Raw genomic sequence first — 24241 nt, forward strand, 5'->3', positions numbered from 1 at the left:
AATGAAAATAAAAACAAAAATAAACAAATGGGACCTAATGAAACTTAAAAGCTTTTGCACAGGGGAGGAAACCATAAGCAAGACAAAAAGACAACCCTCAGAATGGGAGAATATATTTGCAAATGAAGCAACTGACAAAGGATTAATCTCCAAAATATACAAGCAGCTCATGCAGCTCAATATCAAAAAAACAAATAACCCAATCCAAATATGGGCAGAAGACCTAAATAGACATTTCTCCAAAGAAGATATACAGATTGCCAACAAACACATGAAAGGATGCTCAACATCACTAATCATTAGAGAAATGCAAATCAAAACTACAATGAGCTATCACCTCACACCAGTCAGAATGGCCATCATCAAAAAGTCTGCAAACAATAAATGCTGGAGAGGGTGTGGAGAAAAGGGAACCCTCTTGCATTGTAGGTGGACTGTAAATTTATACAGCCACTATGGAGAACAGTATGGAGGTTCCTTAAAAAACTAAAAGTAGAACTACCATACGACTCAACAATTGCCTACTGGGCATATACCCCGAGAAAACCATAATTCAAAAAAAGTTATGTACCACAATGTTCATTGCAGCTCTATTTACAATAGCCAGGACATGGAAGCAACCTAAGTGTCCATTGACAGATGAATGGGTAAGGAAGATGTGGCACATATATACAATGGAATATTACTCAGCCATCAAAAGAAACGAAATTGAGTTATTTGTAGTGAAGTGGATGGACCTAGAGTCTGTCATACAGAGTGAAGAAAGTCAGAAAGAGAAAAAGAAATACCGTACACATATATATGGAATCTTAAAAAAAAAAAAAAGGTTCTGAATAACCTAGGGGCAGGTCAGGAATAAAGACTAAAGATGCAGACGTAGAGAATGGACTTGAGGACACAGGGAGGGGGAAGTGTAAGCTGCGATGAAGTGAGAGAGTGGCATGGACATATAAACACTACCAAATGTAAAATAGTTAGCTAGTGGGAAGCAGCCGTGTAGCACAGGGAGATCAGCTCGGTGCTTTGAGACCACCTAGAGGGGTGGGATAGGGTCGGTGGGAGGGAGACGCAAGAGGGAGGAGATATGGTGATATATGTATATGTACAGCTGATTCACTTTGTTATAAAGCAGAAACTAACACACCACTGTACAGCAATTATACTCTGATAAAGATGTTAAAAAAAAGGTTTATTGAAAATACACTGGAGTTGCTTTCAGAGTCAAAGCGCTTGGGAGAACAGGAATCCAGGACAGAAGCACACAGATTTTTTTTTTAATATCTTTATTTTAGTGTAATTACTTTACAATGTTGTGTTAGTTTCTGTTGTACAACAAAGTGTATTAGCTATAAGTATACATATATCCCCATATCCCCTCCCTCTTGAACTTCCCTCCCATCTAGACTAGTGTGCTGCCATAATTGTCATTGTGCTTTATGATTTCAGTCTTGTCTTACTGTCCATATTAAATAATTCTGGGAGAATGTTCTTGGCTCAGTTGGGTCAGGTTTGACAATGGTTCAATCCTTTATGAACAAGTGGGCAAGAACCACACCAATTGCCACTGAGGACCTACATCTGTGTAACAAGTGGTAGAAGAAATGAAAGAACTGCACTAGACTTGTCAAGGACTCTTCCATCCACCATTTTCAAATGTCTTCAAGGGCACTCTGCTATTCTATGAGAGTAATAAAAACTGTGGAACAGCAATAACCTTGTTAATTTTTTTTTAAAGGTCAGTTTTTAGTTTAGTAGCCCAGGAGTGTAGGCTCAGATTTTTTGAAAAACTTTTCCTAAAAGGGTTTATGAAACTTTTAACTCTGAAATTCACCTCATGCATTTTTAGGGGTTAAGGGTTTTTTCTTTGGAGTCAGGTTCAAATCTTTCTGTTGTTTACTGGTTCTGTGACTTTGGCCTTATGTTATCTGAAATTTAGTTTTCTTAATTTGAAATGTTCTTCAGTTATTCTGGATAATCATTTTTATATATTTCATATTTTTTGCATCATTAAAAACTTTAAACATGCTTCAGGAAAAATTACTTCCACCAACAAAAATCTTAATGAAGTAGGATATGTGTCCCCAAAGAGGACACAATTATTTTGACTTCTAGAAGCAAAAATGCAAAGTCAGGATGTTCAAAAGAAGCTGTCTTTGGTTGAAGCCAGGACCTGAATCCTGAGAACTTGCTGGAAGCTGCATTGAGGTCTCTGTCCTGGAGGACTTGTGAAACAAAAAACTGGAAAAGCAGGATTCAGGTGTCCTTGACTTATTCTGGAGCCATGCAGGTGTCCTTAGAAACATAAACCAGAGACAGGGAAACAATTACCAGCTAAAGAGGGCTCAAAGACTTAAGAAAAATACAAAGATATTTTAATCTTTTCTTTAACATTTACATCTCTGCCCTTTAGAACTTGAGATGATTTATAATGAAATCAACTATAATATATATTTGAAGAAACAAGCAACAACAACAAAAATGAAAAGGCAAGAATCAACAGGGATGAAGGGAGAATGCACATATGTTTACTGGAGTAAATTGAGTCATCAGTTTCTCTTTGAGTTTCGGGATAGACAGGAAAAGTAAATAAATGAAATAAACCAAGCTACATAAATCTTATAACCAGAAATGAGGAAGCAGTACTGAGGGAAGGAAATTTTTTTTTCTTGCTCTAAATTCTAAAAGAAATATTTCCCATCAGACTTCATGGGGTGGATATTGAGTGATGTCATGCCCATCTGCAATTTTACTCATTAGTTACTTGAGGATTTCCTATTAAATTTATTTATTTCTACCTCCCTCACTAGGAAGTTCTGACTCAGCAGGTCGAAACATGTCATCGAGTGTGTCCAAGTACATTATGTTCTTAATTTTAAAAATGTACATAGATATTAAGAATTCACAAAGTGCTTTCCCATCTTTTACTTGTTTCATAATCTGGTGAGGTTCATTGGATTCTTATTTTAACACAAGAAAGGTAATTTATACTTTAAGATGTCAAATGACTTAAGACACTGGGAGACTTGAATCCGCATGATTTCAAGTGATGCAAGACATTAGGAGTTAAGATTGTAAAATTATTAACATAAGGAAATCATGTCAATGTGATTGAGCTGAGGTTGGGAGAATCTCAGATTAATTAGGTGTCCAATTATTGGATGATTAGTTTTTGAGAACTTGGCCTTTCTGCTCATCATCTGAGATTGCATGCGGAAATTCACCTTCTTTGTGAAGCCCTCTTAATGCCCACCCTTTCCTCCAAGGTCCACGGCACTTGTACATAGAACTTCATTGTTTTCCTGCACAGTCCTGGGGTGCACTGTGCTAGGTGATAGTCCAAACCATAAACTTGTTAACGATGAGACAGTATTACTCATCTTGGTAGCATTGGCAGAATCTGACACATAGTAGGCGTCGGTTAAATAAGCTTTAAAGGACTATGTAAGATAGAGGCATATGTCGTAGGAGAAAAATGGGATATCTATATATCTACCTGTCTTACTTTAGGAAATACCTAAAACTTTGGCCAGATTTTCTATACTGGAGAAATAGGCATTGCTGTGAATCACTCATTCTAAAGTCATGATTTGCTTTTGATTTGATGAGACACTTATCATACAAATGCAACTTTTAAAACTATTTATTAAATGAACAGTCACTGGAGTTTGGAGAGACAGCCTTGGTCAAACCATCCAAAATTTAATCTCTGCCTTAGAAGCTTCTTTCTCTCTAGTCCATTTGGTTTATATCCCTAGACAGAGCCATTCCTCTCTGCCCATTAGGGCATCTACAGTTGGTTTGTGAATCCACTCAAAGTTTTTTTATATGCAGTTTAAAAATTTCCAACATTAAGGTCTGGAACAATTAAGTTCCAAATGTTTTAAGTATTAATAAGGAGTAAAGTGGAGACCAACTGACCTCCCCATGGTCACACAACCAATAAGAGGCCAAGATAGAAGCTGAACTTACATCTTCTCTATGGCTTTTGCTCTTTCTAAAATTTCATGTTGACTTGCTTATTGGACTGTCTCATACATTGAGCCTCTAGGATGGCACTCCAAAGATTCAGGGTGTGAGCACCAATGAGCCTGAATGAAGGCAAAGGGTTAGGATACCTGCAACAAGAGGTAGGCTGTTCCCTAAGAAGATGGGAATGGGAAGATGCAAACATAAGTGAGTGTTTTTAGAAGCTTAGCTCTCTTTGGGGTGAGATTCAGGTGTGTCTGCGTTGAGCACATCTTGATTCCAATGTGCAAGTCTGATTTCCCTCCTTAGAAGCTTAAGGAAAAGAGTGGGCTAAGTTCCAGGGTAATATGATAATAGCTTTCTAAGCTCACGCCAATCACTCCCTTGTTATGAAATGAAGCCAGTAGGGAAAAAGTTGTGAAAGGCCATAATTCCTGGAGATGCATATAAGGTAATTCAACTAACCAAAGGGGTAGGGTTTTATTTCTATGGGCACCTTGAGGTATGTCTAAGATCACACAGCTTAATCACTATTCTCTACTGCCTCTTCCTACACTATTCGCTGTTCAGTAGCTCTATTGCTGAGTGATAGAGCACAGACTGGAATCAGGCTGTTTGAATTCAGATCCACCCCTCCTCCCTTATTAACTTGGCCACATTAATTAAGCTCCCTGAGACTTGGTTTCATTATTTATAAAATTTAAGAATAGCAATACATATTTTTCATAGGGAATGTTAGATAGAATTAAATTAGGTACTACATATACAGCATTAATTTACTGCCTAAAACAGAAGTACTAAGTTCATGCTAGTTACTTATAGAATTACTTTCTCAAGTCTAACATTTCTGTATTTATATTTCAATATCCATTCTCAAGAGAGAACTGGATAAGGAAACAGCAGGTATCTCTGAGGACTCAAACCAGACTGTTTGCACATAAATCTAACTGCAGGATTAGAGAGCTTCCTACCTTTCTCCTGGAATTAGGTTCAGTAAATCTCACTCTTCTCATGAGTAACTAATGGCCTGTTTACCTGGGTCTTTAGATATTAGTGCATATAACCCCTCCTTTCATAGGCGGAACTTGCACAAGTCAAGTTCCAAGCAGAGTTGTGACAAGACCAGATCTCCTCACTTCCAGTGCTTACTTGTTTCACCCCACAACTGTGCTTCTTCTTTTAAGAGAATCTTATTAAGTCAGTGACTTTGAGATGATAAAAATACATCTACTTAAAATCAATTTTAAAAAAACGACTAAAAGAGTAAAGCAAAAACACACACAAAAAATACCCCTTTTCTGCTTATGGGTAAATGTGGGTTCCCAAATTTATTAAGTAAATCAGACAGACCCTTTTTCCTTTGTTCAATATACTATTTTTTGGTTGTAAGTTTTTAGGTTAAAATCACCTGGTTGAAGTCACTCTGATGAATCTTTTTCTTGTTTATCATCACATTCCATATATCCTCTTAAAAGAAAAAGAGGAAAAAATGAATTATGATTTAGACTGATCAGGAATGTTAGAATCATCACTAAGGTATCGTATAATATTTGAGCAATACTTCAAGTTTTCCTATGTCATAAAGTAGTAAGGTCTAAGATTTCCATAATAGTTCAAATTTGACAAGCCATTATACATAATTATCTCTTTAAATCTGCCAACAAATCTATTAGTTTGATGTCTATTCCTATATAAACTCTATAAAGACAGATATTTTGATATGTTTCATAATATATCCCCAGCACCTAGAACAGTGCCTAGCATATAGTATGAATTAATAAATATTTGTTGAACGGATACATGAATGAATTTTAATCATTTTACATATGAAAAAACCTCTGAAGCTCAAAGAAAAACCTGTCCAAGTCACATGGCTGGTAAATTGCAAAGCAAAGTCTAAAACTTAGGTCTCCAGAAGCATGAATTAATACCAGAGGCCATTCCACTGTTTAAGGATTGGGTGTGGGGTAGCTGCTGAGAAGGTAAGAGATGAGTAAACTATGGTCCAGCATTTATTATGTGCTTGACACAGTATTTAGGCATTGGATACATAGGACTAAATAAAGCAAATTTTCTATCTTTATGAAGTTCCATATTTTTGTAATTCTCTCTTTCTAATGAAATCTCATTGAGTCTTTTATGACCCAAATTTCTTCTTACCTTTGCCAGAAACTCTCCCCTAAGAATCCTGGCCCCAGTGACAGCTCCTTTCCTTAGACATTAACTGTGATGTTTGGCTCACATTTAACTTATTCAGCATTTTAGTTATCATTGTATTTGCTCATGCCATCTTATACAATAAGGACGGCAAATTCTTTGAGGAAAGGGGCTTAAAGTCTAGACTTTTTTCCTTCACAATTCCTGCCCCTACTTTCCTAAGCATGTATTAAGTTCTTAGGAATACTTCTTGCTGGTCTCTTCCCATTCCCTGTTATATTTATGGTCTTTTCTTGGACAGAGTGAGGACAGTTAGATTTGTTCCCTTGAGCAAGGACTGCTGTATCTTTCAACAAAGATCCCTCAAAATGTCTCAGTCAAATTGGGGTATGTGAGCTTTAGATCTGATCTCTAAGATTCCTTTCCTTATTTAATTAATTCAACAATTATTTACTAAGTGCCCGATATGACTTACAGGGTACTGTGCTATAGCAATGAGCTAGAGAGATCTGATCTCTACTTTCATATAGTTACATGATTAAAAAATAAATTAATCATGTGAGATGGTGATATGTTATAATGACATAATGACAAGGTAAAATGATAGAGAATAACCAGGGAATAAAAGAAGTTGTATTAATAAGAGTGGTTATAGAATCGTTTTCAGAGGAGGTGACTTTTAGATGAGAGGCAAGACAAAGCACTAGCTAGGAGGGGAAAAAGAGCATTTTAGGCAGAAATTAAAGCACGAGCAGAGAGCCTGAGACAGTTGTAAGTTCCAAGAACAGAAAGAATATCATACACCCAGAATAAAATGAGGGAAAAAGAAAATGGTAGAAGAAGTGCCATTTCTGAACCCAGAGCTAACAATTCTTTAGTATTTCAGATAGTCAACTTTCAGAGTTAACAGAGAAAACAAGGGCTATTTTATATCTAGGGAATTCCCCAGGGAAGGAATAAAAAGAATTATTATTCTAATTCTTTGCCTTGCTATTGTTGTGATTTATAACAATATGAATTCAACTGGAGTCTAAACTCTACTTTGTACATAATAGGTGTTATTCAGTTTTTTCCTTGTTTACACTAACAGTCATGGGAACTCAACAGTTGCAAAAGCAACCACAATATGAAAAATAAAAACACAAAATAAACATCTGTGTTTTAACAGTTTGTTCATGATGATTGTATGCAGAATTATGCCCATTCACATGATAGTAATATATGGATTTAAGCAGATCAAGGGATACAAAATGACCCCTGATGACTTCTATATAGAAGTGGCTCTTAATCTGTTACTGGTAATAGACCTTTCTGAGAATCTTATAAAGTCAGAAGCACTTTCCCTAGAAAAATACAAAGATTCACATCTACACAAAAGATGAATACAAATTTAAAGGCTGTGTGGACCTTTAAGGCTCAGCCATGTAGCCCAGAGCATCCAATCAAGGGCTCTCAAAATTTGTTGTATATAAGAATCACCTGAAAGCTTGTTAAAACGCTTGTTATAAAGCTTGTTATAAAGGCTTGTTATATAGCCTTGCCCCAGGAAGGTGCAAGATGGGACGAAGGGACCTGCATTTTGGTTAAGTTCTCCAGGCGATTCTGAAGCAGGTAATAGACTGCACTTTGTCAAACTCTGCTTAGGGGGCTGTGAAGGAGAGAATTAGAGAGCAGAGCCTCAGAGAGGTGGAGATTAAAAGCACCTAGAAATTCAAAAGAACGAAATAGACCCTGGAGAGCTGAACTTGGGGAGATTAATGTCGGAAGAATGAAGAAAGGGTAAAGTAGATGTAAAAATCAGAGCTATGTAAACTTGGGTAGGATGTATTAGGAGTTGGGCACAGGAGCTTGGAAGCAGGTTGAAAATAATGGGAAGAGTCTGGGTTGTGGAATTTGCCATCAAGGCAATCTCTCGTGATCAAAACAAACCCTCATAAGAGAGGTTCTTCAGATTGCCTCTGAGGAGAGATTAGCTACTGTGTCTGCTAACCCTCTTGAATTACTCAAACCAGAAAATAAAGACGGGACTCACCATACCTCTCACTAATGAGCACACCTCTACCCACTACCTTCATCAGCAAATTACTGTGTCTGCACTGGGTGGGTCCTTTATTCCTTTAACTTTACAGATTAGCAAATTGAGGCACTCAGGGAGGGAAAGCCTAACTCCAGATCACCCAGTAAATAACACCTGTGTCAAGACCAGAACATGGCTTTCCGTCCCTCGGTCCGGTGGCCTTCTTCCTCCCTACTCCGTCCTGAAATAAAAAATATTTTATGGAACCCCTTGTTCCATAAATTCCTTGGGAACGTGTTCACCCCAAAAGAGTTCAGGGAAATTCATGCAGATGCAAATATATCTTAAGGTAGGCAACAAGTTTCAATTAAAACAATACATTGGCATGCATGCAATTTTGTTTCTCATTCATTTTAATGCAATGCGGTCATTACCAACGGCGAACTGGACAAAAGCAAGGTTTGTCTCAGTGCTTACTTGCTCCTCATCATGGAGCAGACGATGAACGCCACCGTATTCTCAATGATATCCGAGCCCAAGAGGCTTAGGAATTTTGGAAAGGCTGGTTCTAGGGTTTTGCCCGAGTCATCTGGCTTGTCATTTGACTTGCTCTCTGGTTTGTCATCTGAAAAACAGAATGGAATCTCAGGGTGATTCTCAGCAAGAAAAAAGGGAAGTTTCTTTCATTGTAGGGAACCCTAGAGCTCTTTATACCCCCTCTCACTAATTATATAGCCTCATAGAGTTACATTTATTGCATATCTAGTGCCTGCCTGGTTATTGTCTTCACGTGCATTATGTCACTTATTCCTGAAACCAAACAGAGCAACAGATATTGATGCTTAGGCAGACATTGGTTCTCTTTCCAGATGAGAAAACTGAAGCTCACGGAGGTTAAGTAACTTGTTCAGAGTTAAAGCAGCTAGTAAATGCCAGGGCTGGGACTGAAATGCAGATTGCTTGGTTTTAATGTATTTTTCTCATGTAATCCCTGGACCTATGGAAATGATAATAAGGAGGATGATATAATAATAGGTAGCGTTTTCTGAGCACATACCTATGACAGGCAATCTACGTGCATTATCTCATTTTATTCTCACAGCAACACTATGAGGGGGGCAAAGTTATTATCCGAAGTTAAAGGTAAAGAAATGGAAGTTGAGAGAGGTTTAGAAGCGGGTCAAAGTCGCAGAGATGGTAAGTGGCAGAATCAGAATTCAATCCCATGTTTGCCTGGTATTAAAATCCGGGTTCTTAAGCACTCTGTGATGAACTGCATAGTCTTTGACAGAAAAGGTATGATCTAACTACAAGTGTGTTATAAGGTAAAAGTAGTATAATGATGACGAGGAGAAATTCTATCACTTGTACAGCATGTGATAGTTCTGTAAATAATGATTTTACATCTGTGTAAGTTTAAGCTTGACCAATCTTGTGGAGTATGCAGAGCTCACTGGACTCAGAAACTGAGAACATTAAGTGACCTGCAGAAGATCTTACAAATAGCAAGAGAAGATGGTACTGTAACTGCAGGTCTCTTACTTTTGATATTTAGTCAAGTGCCTTTTGGAATGAGGCCAAAGGTCCAGAGTGAAGTTGGTGACATGCAAGGTCCCTTGGCGGGGGGTTTGGCTTTGCTTAGTGGTCTAAGTGGTTTGGGAGATTAAAAGCAATGCAAGAGCGGCAATTAAAGATACGAACAGCCTCCCCTTTGCACCCTGGTGCCAGGATGAAGTAGGACCTTTATCTTTTAGTTTTACTGTAGCCTCACAAGTAGTGTTGGCAGATTTGGTAAATAAAATTACAGGATGCCCAGTTAAAGTTGAATTTCAGATGAATAACAATACTTTTTTAGTGTAAGAATGACCCATGATATATTTAGTGCATAATTAAACAAAAAAATTATTGTTTATCTGAAATTCAACTTTAACTGGGTGCCCTGTATTTTATCTGTCAATCCCACCACAAATGTTTTTTTTAATTTTATTTAATTAATTTATTACTTTATTTATTTATTTCTGGCTGTGTTGGGTCTTCGTTTCTGTGCGTGGGCTTTCTCTAGTTGCGGCGAGCGGGGGCACTCTTCATCACGGTGCGCGGGCCTCTCACTGTCGCGGCCTCTCTTGTTGCGGAGCACAGGCTTCAGAAGCGCAGGCTCAGTAGTTGTGGCTCACGGGCCTAGTTGCTCCGCGGCATGTGGGATCTTCCCAGACCAGGGCTCGAACCCGTGTCCCTTGCCTTGGCAGGCAGATTCTCAACCACTGCGCCACCAGGGAAGCCCCCCACCACAAATTTTGACTCAAGAAGTCCCAACTTCTGTACAATGTACCCCATTACTCTGAATGAAGGAGATGTAACTAGCTTTTGGTGTGGAGGCTGTCAGATTAGTGAGAAGAGTTGCATTTATATTATATCCTAAAATAGAAAGTCTTAGTAAAAAGTATGGCTTTCCATTCTGCAAACATTTATTGTTTACTATGCCACTGCAAAAGATTCAATAGGAGCACTACCAGTCTGGGACCTATAACCAAGATCAATATACTAACCACCAAGTATTCATTGATTCAGCTGTCGGTTTTTTTCATCAACGAGTGTTTTTGAGCCTGCTATTATGTACATAGCATATGCTGCTAAGAGTTAAGGCAAAAATGGACATATATGGACATGACCCTTACATAAAGCACAGGGCAACCACGGTGACCAGAATTGCTTTGTTTTCATTACATGAAGTGGAAGGAAAGAGAAGGTATATTTGTGATGCTCAGGTACTAGGATGTGCTTTCATCACATGCCTAATCCTTATTCAGTTCAGTGATAGGATTACAGGAGAGAAAACGGATGCTCAGAGAAATTCCTAAAGTCACACATATAGAAAGTGGCTGAGCCAGGGTTTGAACTTTTATTTTTTTTTAATTTCACAGAGCATGTTCCCTATATGATATAATACTGACTTCAAGCAACTGTCCCCTGGAGACATTTACCAGCTGCGAACCAGAAATTCCTTGCATGAAAAGTGAGTTCTTTTTTTTTTCTGTGTTCCTATCTGCCTACTTGCATAACAATTTAATTTTATTATTTTTACTTTAACCTTTTATTTTAATATGATGCTAAATGCTAACTTTTCAAAATGCAAGGAGCCCTGAATTGCAGTGTGTGTGAAGATCAAATCCTTGGCTCCAGCCTTTGGATCGCATATATAATGAGAGGTATGAGAGTATGGTGGGTGATGTTTTGGAGTCCTATGTACCTGAGTTTGATTCTGTCTTCAGCAAAAAGTTCACCATGTAACCGTGTAAACAATATTTAATTACTCTCTCAGTTTCTTATTGTCAAGATGGAAAGATACTTTATCTGTGATGTATATCATAGATATGTATGTATATATATGCATATCTATATTATATAAATCACTTATTGCAGTACCAGGTCTAAGGTGAGCCCACAATAAATGCTCACTGTATGATTATTACTATTGTTAATAATAGTAGCAACAGAATGATTCATAGTAGCTTTCTCCACTAGTGCTTAAAGATACGAAACTTTTAAAATGCTGCTAAAATATTAAGAACTTTGAAAATGCTGAAGAATAATAAAAATGAAGACATTTGACATACCAGAAACAAATTATCAAAGCCAACAGTTGAATATTTTCTCCTTTCAGTTATAATATGGGGTAGCCTTTATTTACATTAACTACCTGATTTTCTTAGTCAATATAATCATAAAGTTCTGAAAAAATACAGTAATGCTGATATTTATACAGTTTTTATAGTTTACAAAGTGACTCCAAAAGCATGCTCATTTCACCTGGTGCAGTTGGTAATTATCCCATTTTACAGATGAGGAAACTGAGGTTCAAAGCAGTGAGCTGATTTTAACCAGTTTCAGAGTTCATGAGAGACAGACCTGGGACTGGTCTCTAGGATATAAATCTCACTTTTTACTTTATCACGGTGATTACTATAGGGGTAGATGGACACAGTAGTCTCTGAGCCCATCCCTGCTGTAGCTTTGTTGGAGTGTCTGCCTGTGGGTTGTGCCAGTGGACAGTGGGTGATGGAGGGTGGGAGTTCTGCTAAGTAACATTTAGAAGAGCTCAGAAAGCTCTCTTACTATTTGTACTGTCTGTGTTTTCTGACCTATCATTCTGATTGGAGTTAAGTTAAGAGCTCACTGCCTTCTTTAGACCAAAAATTAATTAGTGAGAATTCTGCATGCTGCCTTTTGGTCCTCTATGTGCTTGGAACAGACATGAAAGAAGTAGATACTTTATAATAGAAAGAATCGAAAGACTTGGGTTTCAATCCCAAGTGTGCCACTTCTACCTGTGTCTATGCTCAAGTAACTGTCCCTCTGCAAGCTCAGTTTATTTACCTGCAAAAAGGGAAATGATAAAACTGTGCATGTTTACTTAAAAAGATTATAAGAATCAAATGAGATGATACATGATAAAAATAGCAGTTAATATTTATTGGGTGCTCATGATGGACCAGATACTTTTCCAATATGTTTTGTCTCTTTTATTTAATTTTCATGACAACTAAATGAGAAAGTTAACTACTGATATTCCCTTTTAAGTGTGAAGCCCTTAGAGGTTAAAGAGCATGCCTGAAGTTACATTTCTGACTAGTGGTAGAGCGAGGCCTAGGAGTCTTATTCCAGACTCTTTGCCTTTGAATATTATTAGTTATAATCATTAAAAAATAAACACCCCCAGCTCTCAAGGAAATTATAATAGTGTCACTATATCACATGAAGATATAAGAAGAAAAGTCATTCTAAACATCATACATTCATCGATAGAGACTGTAACCTAAGCACATTTGAATAAAAGTCCTACTTTCTTTTTATTAGAAGATCTGTCTCTTGTCTCCCAGTCCAGTGCTCTTTCTGCAGTGCCCAAAGTTCCCTTCTCTCCCCTTTATGTTCTGGATCTGCGCCACTGACTTCCTCCAGTCATGGCTAACTACTGCACAATGCATGAGCTGTGATTGCAGGTACTTACCGGCTTGGCAAGTCAGAATTAAGACAAGCAGTCCCCAAACAACTGTCAGCCGTAGCACTGAGACAGCCATGTTTGTAGCAGTGGGTATCGATGCAGTTAAATTGTTCAGATGCACCTGAAGCCTTGCTCCATTTATAGGGCATTTATAGGTGACATCATCTGCTATGGAATTCAGGTTGTTGCATAAGATAGACACAGCTTGCTTTTGGATCTCTACTAATGAGCCCTGCCCTAGCTTTCAAACTAAGGGTTTTACAGATAGGGAAAGAAAAACCCTCTTGGTTTTTCTAATGTGTGTTTATAAATGGCACCGGAATCATTCTTTTGGAGTTAGTTCCTCTGCCAGCATTGACAATTAGATGGGGATCAGGCAGAACTGCTTTTCAGTGCCAAGGAGCAAACAACAACAGTTGGTGAGGCGTGCCTCCTTGCCTCCCTGTGCACTCTGCTTCCTTCCCATGCTCTGAGCTAGTGTCTTGTCTCCACCTGGGCATGCCCATTCACACTCCCATGCCGTTGCTCAGGCCCTTTATTTTTCCTGGGATAGCTTCCCTATTATCTCTCCTTGACACATTCCTACTTAATACTCAGGCTCAGGTTCAAATGCCCCCTTCTCTGCAAAATCTCCATCATGGCCCTTCCACCCTTCTCCAGATGGTCACTCCATCACCTGCCATCACCTGCCATATTGCCCTTGACCAGTTGTCTGGGAACTAAGTACTTTAATAGCTCTCTTCTCCTTTAGCCTATAGATATGTCAAGGGCAGAACTGAGATAGCTCCAGTTTCTAGGATAGTGCCTTACATATAAAAGATACCCATCAATATGTACTGAATAAATGAGTTAATAAATAATTTTCAGAAGAGAAGCATGGACTCATGTAATAGTTCTATCAGTTATTATCTTTGTAACTCTGACAAATGGCTGAGACCACTCTAAGTCTCAGATTCCTCATCTGTAAAACTGAAACATAATTTCCCACCTAGTCATCTGTACTATCTTAAGGACCTAGGAGACAGCAGATAAAATGCCTGATAAAATGTAGAGAGCCTTTAATGTGCACCATATCAAAAGCAGTCAAGAACTTGTGACTTACCCTCCATTGACATATGCAAATGAATTTGACTTTAGGTAGAGGAGAAACTGGGATTATGAAAGACGGTTTTACCCAAGCTAGGAAGAGGAAGTGAGTACCTTATTTCAGAATGCCATTCTAGTTTGGCAAGAGGATATGAAAATAAAAGGAATATGGCATGCTGCAATTCCAATGACCATTTCCATGTGTAACTGAAGGTCATCAGAGTTCTTTCTTCAGGTAGGAAATGCTTGTAGTCTGATTTGGAAATCTCATAGCCAGATCTTGATGTGTGTGTTAGTGGTTGAGCTCTGGGATCAGACAACTGAGTTTAAGTTTCAGATTGCCACTTACAAGTTGTGTATCTATGTGATCTTAGAAATAGTTCCTAATTTCTTTATGCCTTGGATCCAATGTCTACAAAATACGAATAATGCTGTCTCTCAGGGTTGTTATGAGGACTGGATGAAAAACACATGCAAACAACACAGTATCTTGTATATACTAAGCAAAAATTAAATGGTAAACTTGCTTTTCTATCCTATCCTATCCTGTTCTATCCTGTTCTACCTTGGATTGTCCCAGAGGAGGGAGTGAGAGTTAGTCATGCAAGCAGCATTAGGGATGATGATGATAATAATAATAATAATAATAGTAGTAGTAATAGTAGTAGGCTAATGTTGTTAACTCTGACCAGGAATCAAACTAGATGAAATATATCAACAAAGCTATTGAGAGGCTGCCATTATTATCCTAATTTTATATAAGGAAATTCAAGCTTGGAGAAGTTAAATAATTTGCCTAGCATTACAAATCATGTATGAGCCAGAACAAGGAATTGAACTCAAGGACATGTGACTTCAGAGTTTGTGCTCTTTTTTTTTAATTAATTTTTATTGGAGTATAGTTGATTTACAATGTTGTATTAGTTTCTGCTGTACAGGAAAGTGAATCAGTTATACAGAATACACATATCGACTCTTTTTTAGATTCTTTTCCCATATAGGTCATTACAGAGTATTGAGTAAGGTTCCCTGTCAAAGTCTGTGCTCTTAACTATTAACTTATTTGCACCAGCATGTGCTCAGTGCTGTAACTGGCGGAAAGTCGGGGTCACGCAATGAACCCTGCAGTCACCGGCCTGTTTGTGCACAGATCCATCTGTATCTGGTCTGTTTTCCCCATTCATCTCTAGATTTCCCATTGACCTGCATCATTCACCTGTGTTTGAGCTCAGTTTGATCTATCAAAGGTGCAGGGTACAGGGCGCGTTCTCGATCCTTGGCAGAAAGTGAACTGGAGCTAAGGCTACAGAATTAAATACAGGATGCATCGTGAAATTTGAATTTCAGATAATCAGTGAGTAATTTTTTAAGTATAAGTATGTCCCAAACATTTCACAGGACATACTTTACTAAAAGAAATTTTGGGGTTCCCCTGGTGGCTCCGTGGTTGAGAGTCCGCCTGCCGATGCAGGGGACATGGGTTCGTGTCCCGGTCCGGGAAGATCCCACGTGCCACGGAGTGGCTGGGCCCGTGAGCCGTGGCTGCTGAGCCTGCGCGTCCGGAGCCTGTGCTCCGCAACGGGAGAGGCCACAACAGTGAGAGGCCCGTGTACCACACGCACACAAAAAAGAAATTGTATTGGTTAGCTGAAATTTAAATTTAACTGGGCATCCTGTAGTTTTGTTTGCTGAATCTGGCAACCCTTCCTGGAGAGGCCCTCATCAGTGTTTTCTTACTTTGAACCTCAGATCAGAGAGTTAAGGACAGGACTGAGGGGGGGGGAATCAAAGAAATGATTAAAAGGTAGTATGTGAGAAGTTAAAATCATATATGGAAAGTGGAAGTTACTGAAAAGTCCCAGTTCCTCTTTAATATCACATCTGGGGCATATTTCACACTTGTATTCCTCGTAAGAAAATCATTAGCCCCTCTCTTGTCCTTGGTTCACTGTACCTAAAGTTTCAGACCAGCCCTGGAAGGGATGCACGTGGCTGCAGGAAGAGCTCCCATTCCCATGGTATCCATATGCTTTGTCACCTTAATCACCTTTCTACACATACATTATAACTTATTCAATCCTCATGCCACCCATCAATTCATTAATTTCTTATTCAGTGGACACATCTTGAGCTTTCACCGTTTGCCAGGTGCTCTGCTAGGCACCAGGGACAAAAAAAAAATGCAAAACACCAGTCCCTGACCTCGCCTTTGTTGAGGAGGTGAACAAGTAACCAAACAACTGCAATATAAATATGAGAAACGCTGATGGAGGTATGAACTGATTCCTATGGAAGACTATCAGGGAGTGGGAACATTGCGTGGGGAGGAAATCATGGGGGTATCATTTGTTTGGAGCCTGGAAAAGTGGGTTTTTAGGTGTTCACTATGCAAGCAAGGTATGGAGAATACTCCTTGGTGGGAGGAATGGCATCTGCAAAGGCACAGAGGCATGGAAGAGTGAGCATATTTCTAAGAATGACCCATCAAATTCCTGAGTTTTGATATTAGAAGTGAAAATTAAAGTGAGCTAACTGAATCTTGAAATTCGTTTTAATTAATGAACACGCTAGGAAGAGATAATAGAGAGAAAGGGAGAAGAGAAAACAGAACACTGGGGGGAGTAAGAAATCACAAACCACTAAGTATTAGAGCTCAGAGTCAGCTTCTCCCCTGCTCGTTTCCCTGTTGCAATCTTAGATAAGCATATTGCCATCCATCCAATTACCTGAAGTACAAATTTTCTTTAACTCTTTTTTCACCACAGAACCTATTTGCTCACAAAGTCCTATCAATTCTCCACTCAAATAGCCTTCAGCTTTATCAAATTCTCTTCATTTTCACATAGTGTCATAATTTGGGCCATTGTCTTGACTATTGTAATAGTAGTCTAGTCTTCCTGATGTATGTCTCCCCCATCTCCTAAACATTGCTGTCATTTAATCTTTCTCAAACATAATTATGTTTACATCTTCTGTCATTTCCCATCTCTGATAATTTCCATGCCTCCCTACTGTTTATACCTAAAGCCCTTCATGTTTTACTCTCAATCAATAGTTCCAGTTTTATCTTAGTTGTAGTATAGAATAAGTCTTAGAGCACAGGGTCTACAGTTTGATGGCCTGGATTCCATTTCTGATTTGATCAGGGTTAGTATTTGCCTGGCATGTATGGAATACTCACACTGTTTGTTTATATCTGGTCCACTATGAAGGGTCAGTATTTGTATTCTCGTTGTTATATAGTACAATATCCTACCAGTCCTTTACAGTGTGATTTGGCAAGTTGGTGATACTCTTCTTTCCGTTCTCCTTCTTCATTATGAAAATAACAAGAGTGGCAGCCTCATAAAATTTTTATAGCATAAATGAGATCATGCTACAAAAAACTCAGCACAGTGTGAGTCTAATACATGTTACTATTTGCAATATAACTTCCCAACACTCTCTGAGCACATGACTTCCCCTCCTACTTTACTAGGCATACCTCCAGACTGATTCTTATTCTATCACCATGTTCGTTTTGCATGGATTATCCAACCCACACCAACTCAACTTCAAGTATTACATCCTTCAGAAAAACATCATAGTCACATCCCTGACCTGATCCATGGCAGAATTCACCACTTCTGCTGTGCGCCCACACTGCACACACCTCTATTGTAGTATGTATTGCATTGAATCATAAGTTATTGTTTTATTTCTGACACCTTCATTAAGCTACAAGTTCCTCAAGTGTGGGCCATGCCTTATTTGTCCTCAAATACCATTTGCCCACAACCATGACTCGCAAGTACACAGTGATGAATAAATGCAGTCAGTGTTCAATGGATGCTCATTAAATGTGTAAATGGACGTTTGGAGTCAGTGGCAGAGGTGATTCATGAGCCAAAACTAAGACTAACAGACCAGGTCTAAACAAGGAAGGTTAGTTAAGAGTCTAGTCGCTTTTGTTTTTCTAGCAGCTAGAGCTACGGGCGAGGGTGGAGGCAATTCCAGAAGAGGTACTTGGTCATGACTTTGGCACACGGGATGGAATGATGGGGAGTTAACAAAAAATTAAGCGTAAATTAATCACATGGAAATAGTGACTTTCCCCCAAATTATGAAGACCTTAGCACTAAATTCACAGTGTAAAAATTTCTATGCCAGTCACATATAATTTATCTTTGCCAGATCAGGGTATAATAATACTTAAATCACAAGGTTTTTCTGGTATCAAATGAGGTAGTAGATACAGAATTGATTTGAAAACTATAAATTGTCAAACTATAAATTGAAAACTATAAATAGAAGAAAAACTGTGATAAATTAAAGGAGGCATGTCTACTGAGTCAATAATGAAGATAGGGACTTCCCTGGTGGTCCAGTGAGTAAGACTCCACGTTCCCAATGCAGGGGCCCCAGGTTCGATCCCTGGTCAGGGAACTGAGATCCCACATGCTGCGGGGCAACTAAGCCTGCGTACCACAACTACTGAGCCCACGTGCCTCAACTAGAGAGCCCATGTGCCACAAACTACAGAGCCCATGCGCTCTGGAGCTTGTGTGCTACAACTACAGAGCCCACACACTCTGGAGCCCACACACCACAACTAGAAAGAGAAAACCCTTACACCACAACTAGAGAGAAGCCCATAGGCTGCAATGAAGAGCCCACGCGCTGCAACAAAAGATCCCATGTGTCGCAACGAAGATCCCACATGCTGCAATGAAGACCCGATGATGTAGCCAAAGTAATAATAATGATAATAATGAAGATAAAAATAGATCCATAAAAAATATTCATTTAATCTAAAAGTAGGCAAAAAGTAGGGGAAAAGAACGAATAGATGAGATCAAAAGAAAACATCTCACAACATTGTAGATTTTAACACAGCCATATTGATAATTATATTAAATGTAAACAGTATAAACCCATAAAAATAAGACAGAGATTGTCAGACTATACTGTATACAGAAACTCACTTTAAATATAAAGACATAATGAGAATAAGTGAATGCAAAAACATATATCATCAAACGCTAATCAAAAGAAACCTGGAGTGGTTATATTAATATCAGAAAATGTAGTATTCAGATCAAGGAATATTACCAGAGACAGAGTCATTACATAATCATAAAGGAATCAATTCCTTAAGAATATAAATAATCTTGTATGTGTATGCAGCTAACAATTGAGCCTCAAAATCTATGTAGCAAAAACTGACAGACAAGAAAGGATAAATAAACAAGTCCACAATTACAGATAAAGGCTTCAAAACTAGTCTCTCAGTGGTCGATAGAACAAGATAGAAAATCAGGAAAGATGCAAAAACCTGAATACCACTATTAACCAAATTGACCTAAATTACATTATAAAGTATGCTACCTCATACAGTGGAATACACATTTTTTTATTTGCAAAGGAAACATTGTTCAAGATAGACTTTATTGGATCACTAAATAAGCCTCACACATTTAACAGAATTGAAATAATACAAAGTATATTTTTTACTATAATGAAATCAAACTAGAAATAAAAAAATCAGGTATGTCAAAAGTTCTTAAATATTTGGAAATTAAATTTTAAAAGTCTTAAATAATCCATGGATCAAAGAGGATGCCCCAAGGGATACTGAAACATATTTTGAATTGGATTAAAAAACTATTTACAATAGCCAGGACATGGAAGCAAGCTAAATGTCCATCAACGGAGGAATGGATAAAGAACATGTGGTACATATATACAATGGAATATTACTCAGCCATAAAAAGAACAAAATAATGCCATTTGCAGCAACATGGATGGACTTAGAGGTTGTCATACTGAGTGAAGTAAGTCAGGCAGAGAAAGACAAATATCATATGATATTGCTTATATGTGGAATCTCAAAAAAAAAAGGGTACAAATGAACTTATTTATAGAACAGGAGTCACGGATGTAGAAAACAAACATATGGTTACCAGGGGATAAAGGGGGAGGGATAAATTGGGAGATTGGGACTGACATATATACACTACTATATATAAAATAGGTAACTGATAAGAACCTGCTGTATAGCAAAGGGATCTCTACTCAATACTCTGTAATGGCCTATATGGGAAAAGAATCTAAAAAAAAAAAGAGTGGATATATGTATATGTATAACTGATTCACTTTGCTGTACACCTGAAACTAAACATTGTAAATCAACTATATTCCAATAAAAAATTTTAAAAATATATATGAAAATTTATGAGAGCAGCTAATGCAGAGCTTAGCAGTGAATTTATAGCATTAAAGACCTATATTAAAAGAGAAGAAAATCAATGACTTCACCTTCTACCTTAAGAAACTAGAAAAAGATCAAGATAAACTCAAATAGAAGAAATAACTATAATGATAAGAACATGAATCAATTAAATTGAGAAAGAGAAAAATCAGTAAAACCAGAATCTGGCCCTTTGAAAAATACAATAAAATTGATAAATATCTGGGCACACTTGCCAATCAGAGAGACAGAGAGAGAAATTAAAGACACAAATTACCAATATCAGGATTGGAGAGGGGATATCATTATAGACTGTACAGTTATTAAAAATAATAAGAAATAATATGAATGACTCTAGGCCCATAGATATAACTTAGATGAAATAGATACATTCCTTGACACAAACTGAAGAAGGTCATTCATGAATAAATTGCTAATTTGAAGAGTTTCATATCTATTAAATAATGAAATTCATAATTTAAAACTTACCAATAGAAGAAACTGCAGGATAAGATAATTTCACTAGTAAATTCTATCAGGGAATAAATAATAATGGATCTACAGAACACTCATTCAGCATGTAGAAGAGGAGGGAACTGTTTCCCACTAATTGTTTTAAGAGATTTATTGAGATATATTTCACATACCATACAAATCAACCATTTAAAGTGCACAGTTCAGTCTTTTTTAGTGTATTAATGGAGTTGTCATACCAATTTTATCATTGTTTCATTGCTCACCCAAAGAAACTTATACCTGTTAGTAGCCACTCCTCATCTCTCCCTAATCCTTCCCCCTCCAGCCCTAGGCAGTCATTAATCTGCTTTTGGTCTCTATAGATTTGCCTGTAATGGACATTTCATATAAATGTAACCATACAACGTGTGGCCTTTTGTACCAAGCTTCTTTCATTAGCATAATGTTTTCAAGGTTGAGTTACGTTGTAGCCTGTATCACACTTCATTTTTATTACCAAATAATATTCAAAGTATGGGTATACTGAATTTTATTTATCCATTCATCAGTTGATAGAAATATGGATTGTTTCCACTATTTGGCTATTATGGATAATGCTGCTATGAATATTCTTGTACAAGTGCTTAAATGGATGTATGTTTTTATTTCTCATAAGTATATACATAGGTAGGAGTGGAACTGCTGGGTCATATGCTAACTGTGTGTTTAAGCTTTTGAGGAATTGCCATACTCTTCCAAAACAGCTACACTATTTTACATTCTCACTAGCAGTGTATGAGTTTTTCCATTTCATAGCCAACCCTTGTTATTGTCTTTTTGATTCTAGCCATCCTAGTAGGTGCAAAGTAGTATATAATTTTGATTTTGATATGCATTTCCTTAATAGCTCAATACTAAGCATCTTTCATTGTGCTTATTGGCCCTCTCATTTTATGAGACCAATATTGCCCTGCTACCAAAATCAGAAAATGAAACTATAAGACAAGAAAATTACAGATCAATATCCCTCAGAAACATAAAAACCCCAAAGAAAGTACTAGCATATCAAGTAAGTTAGGCTTATAACTGGAATGCAATTTGAAAATCAATAAATGCAATTTATCATGTGGCTAGATTAAAGGAGAAAAGCCGTGTAATCATCTCAATAGATATAAAAATCATTTAACAAAATTCCATACTCATTATATGCATATACCTCTCAAAAAACCAAGAATAGAAGGGAAATTCCTCAACTTGATAAAGAGTATCTATAAAATACCCACAGCTAACTTCATGTTTAATATTGAAAGATGGATGATTTCCCCCTTAGATCAGGAACAAAATACAGATATACTCTGTCATTGCTTCTTTTTGATATTGCACTGGAAGTCCTTACCAGTGCAGTACAGCAAGAAAAAGAGTTAAAAGGCATACTGATTGGAAAGGAAGAAATAAAATTGTTTCTATTCGAAGACATGACTGTCTATGTAGAGAATCCTAAATAAACTACAAAAATGCTATGAGAACTGTTAAGTGAATTTAATAAGATTGCAGGGCACAAGACTAAGGTACAAAAGTCAATTGGATGTTTTCTGTGCTTGCGAAGAACGAATAGAAGTTGAAATTAAAATATATAATTTCTAATAGCACTAGAAATGGGCATGAGAGAATTTTCAGGGTGATGGACATTTTATGCCATGAGGAAGGTTTTAGTTATAATTTTTTTTTTTTTTTTTTTTTTTTTTTGCGGTACGCGGGCCTCTCACTGTTGCGGCCTCTCCCGTTGCGGAGCACAGGCTCCGGACGCGCAGGCCCAGCAGCCATGGCTCACGGGCCCAGCTGCTCCGCGGCATGTGGGATCTTCCCGGACCGGGGCACGAACCCACGTCCCCTGCATCGGCAGGCGGACTCTCAACCACTGCACCACCACGGAAGCCCCTAGTTATAATTTTTTTTGTTTGGTACAACTCACAGAACTTCATGTTAAAAAGGGTAAATTTAAACCGTGTTTAAATTATACCTTAATATTTTACCTTAAGTAAATTATATCCAAATCAAGAAAAAGAAACAAATATTATAATAGCCTTGTGGATGGTGGAGGTAGTCGGAGAGGCTGGGATGTATAGTGGGGTGGTGGCTTACATTTGTACTCCAGCTATGCAGCTAACTTGTTTATCACCTTTTGGTGCCCAAGTTTCTCCGTTTTCCCAATGAAAATGTTGAATGGGATAATGACTAGAATAAAATGCCTTCTAGTCTTGGCATTCTATGATGACTGAAGAGGTGATTTCTCTAGTTGCTTTGTATTCCCTCAGTCTTTGAGACCAGGCACTTTGGTTGAGGTTTGGGCTGGGCTCACGTTCTGAGCCATTACCATACATTACAGGTAGGTGAGTGTTGCGGATGTCTAGGGCTGGAGTTAATCTGGCCACCGCTGTGTATCCTTCATAGCCTTCCTTTACCAAGCTGTTAATGGCTGAGCTGTGAACAGGTACCATCAATATTTCCCCAGAGCCTTGGGATAAACAAAACAAAACCAAACATCTGTCTTGTACACTGCTAGGCATCCTGCTATCTGCCTTTCTTGATAGAAGAGTTCAGTACAGTTTAGTAAGATTAATTCCTATTCCTAAGGCCCTCTCCCATGTGAGAACTCATGCATTCCTCACAATTACCCTACCTGAAATGTAGGTCAGAGTTGGTATAATTATCCTCATTTTGTAAATTATTAAAAAGAAAAAAATTAACAGTGACAATGGCAAAGTAAAACAAACTAAGGTGTAGGTCTTTCAATTCACTAATCCAGTGTCATGCTACTAGTAAGGGAGAGCTTAGACTTGAACAAAACCAGTGATAAGAATGTATTTTACTTGTTTCTAGTCTGAAATGTGGGAACCTGGTTACTTCTCATAAACTTATTTATTAATTCCTGCATTTACTCATTTATCAACAAATATTTTCTGACCTGTACTCAGAAGAGAGGACTTCACATAAGATAGAGTCATCACTGAAAAATAAAGCCATGAGAATAGATGAGACTATTCAAGGATAGTGGATAGAATTAGACGAGCACTTACACAGGAACTTAAGAAATATCGTCACATAAGGACCCCACAAAGCAAGAAGGCCCTGTAGGAGAAATTTAGAAAAAGCTGTCAGAAATAAAGAAGGAAAAAAGAGGATATTTAGATACTACAGAAGCTAAGGGAAGAGAGGCTTAACGGAAGGGGGTACCGTTCTGCTGTGTTGGATGTGGCTCAGAGATCAAGGAAGACAAGGATTGTGATATTTTATAAATATAGCAGCTAGGTCTTTGGTCACTTGTAGGAGT

At 37.8% G+C, this 24241-nt stretch overlaps 1 protein-coding gene across 1 annotated transcript; it reads right to left on the bottom strand.

Annotated features, from left to right (window-relative positions):
- Window positions 1–5384: 5384 nt before the first annotated feature.
- C3H5orf46 (chromosome 3 C5orf46 homolog) lies at window positions 5385–13215 on the bottom strand. Its single transcript, XM_065875364.1, has 3 exons — window positions 13146–13215; window positions 8618–8765; window positions 5385–5433 (listed from the first exon to the last, which is right to left on the bottom strand). Exons 1-3 carry the CDS (start codon window positions 13213–13215, stop codon window positions 5385–5387), a joined length of 267 nt encoding a protein of 88 aa, XP_065731436.1.
- Between the last annotated feature and the right edge of the window lie 11026 nt (window positions 13216–24241).

Source organism: Phocoena phocoena, chromosome 3, assembly GCF_963924675.1.
Source record: "Phocoena phocoena chromosome 3, mPhoPho1.1, whole genome shotgun sequence".
Lineage (NCBI taxonomy): Eukaryota > Metazoa > Chordata > Mammalia > Artiodactyla > Phocoenidae > Phocoena > Phocoena phocoena.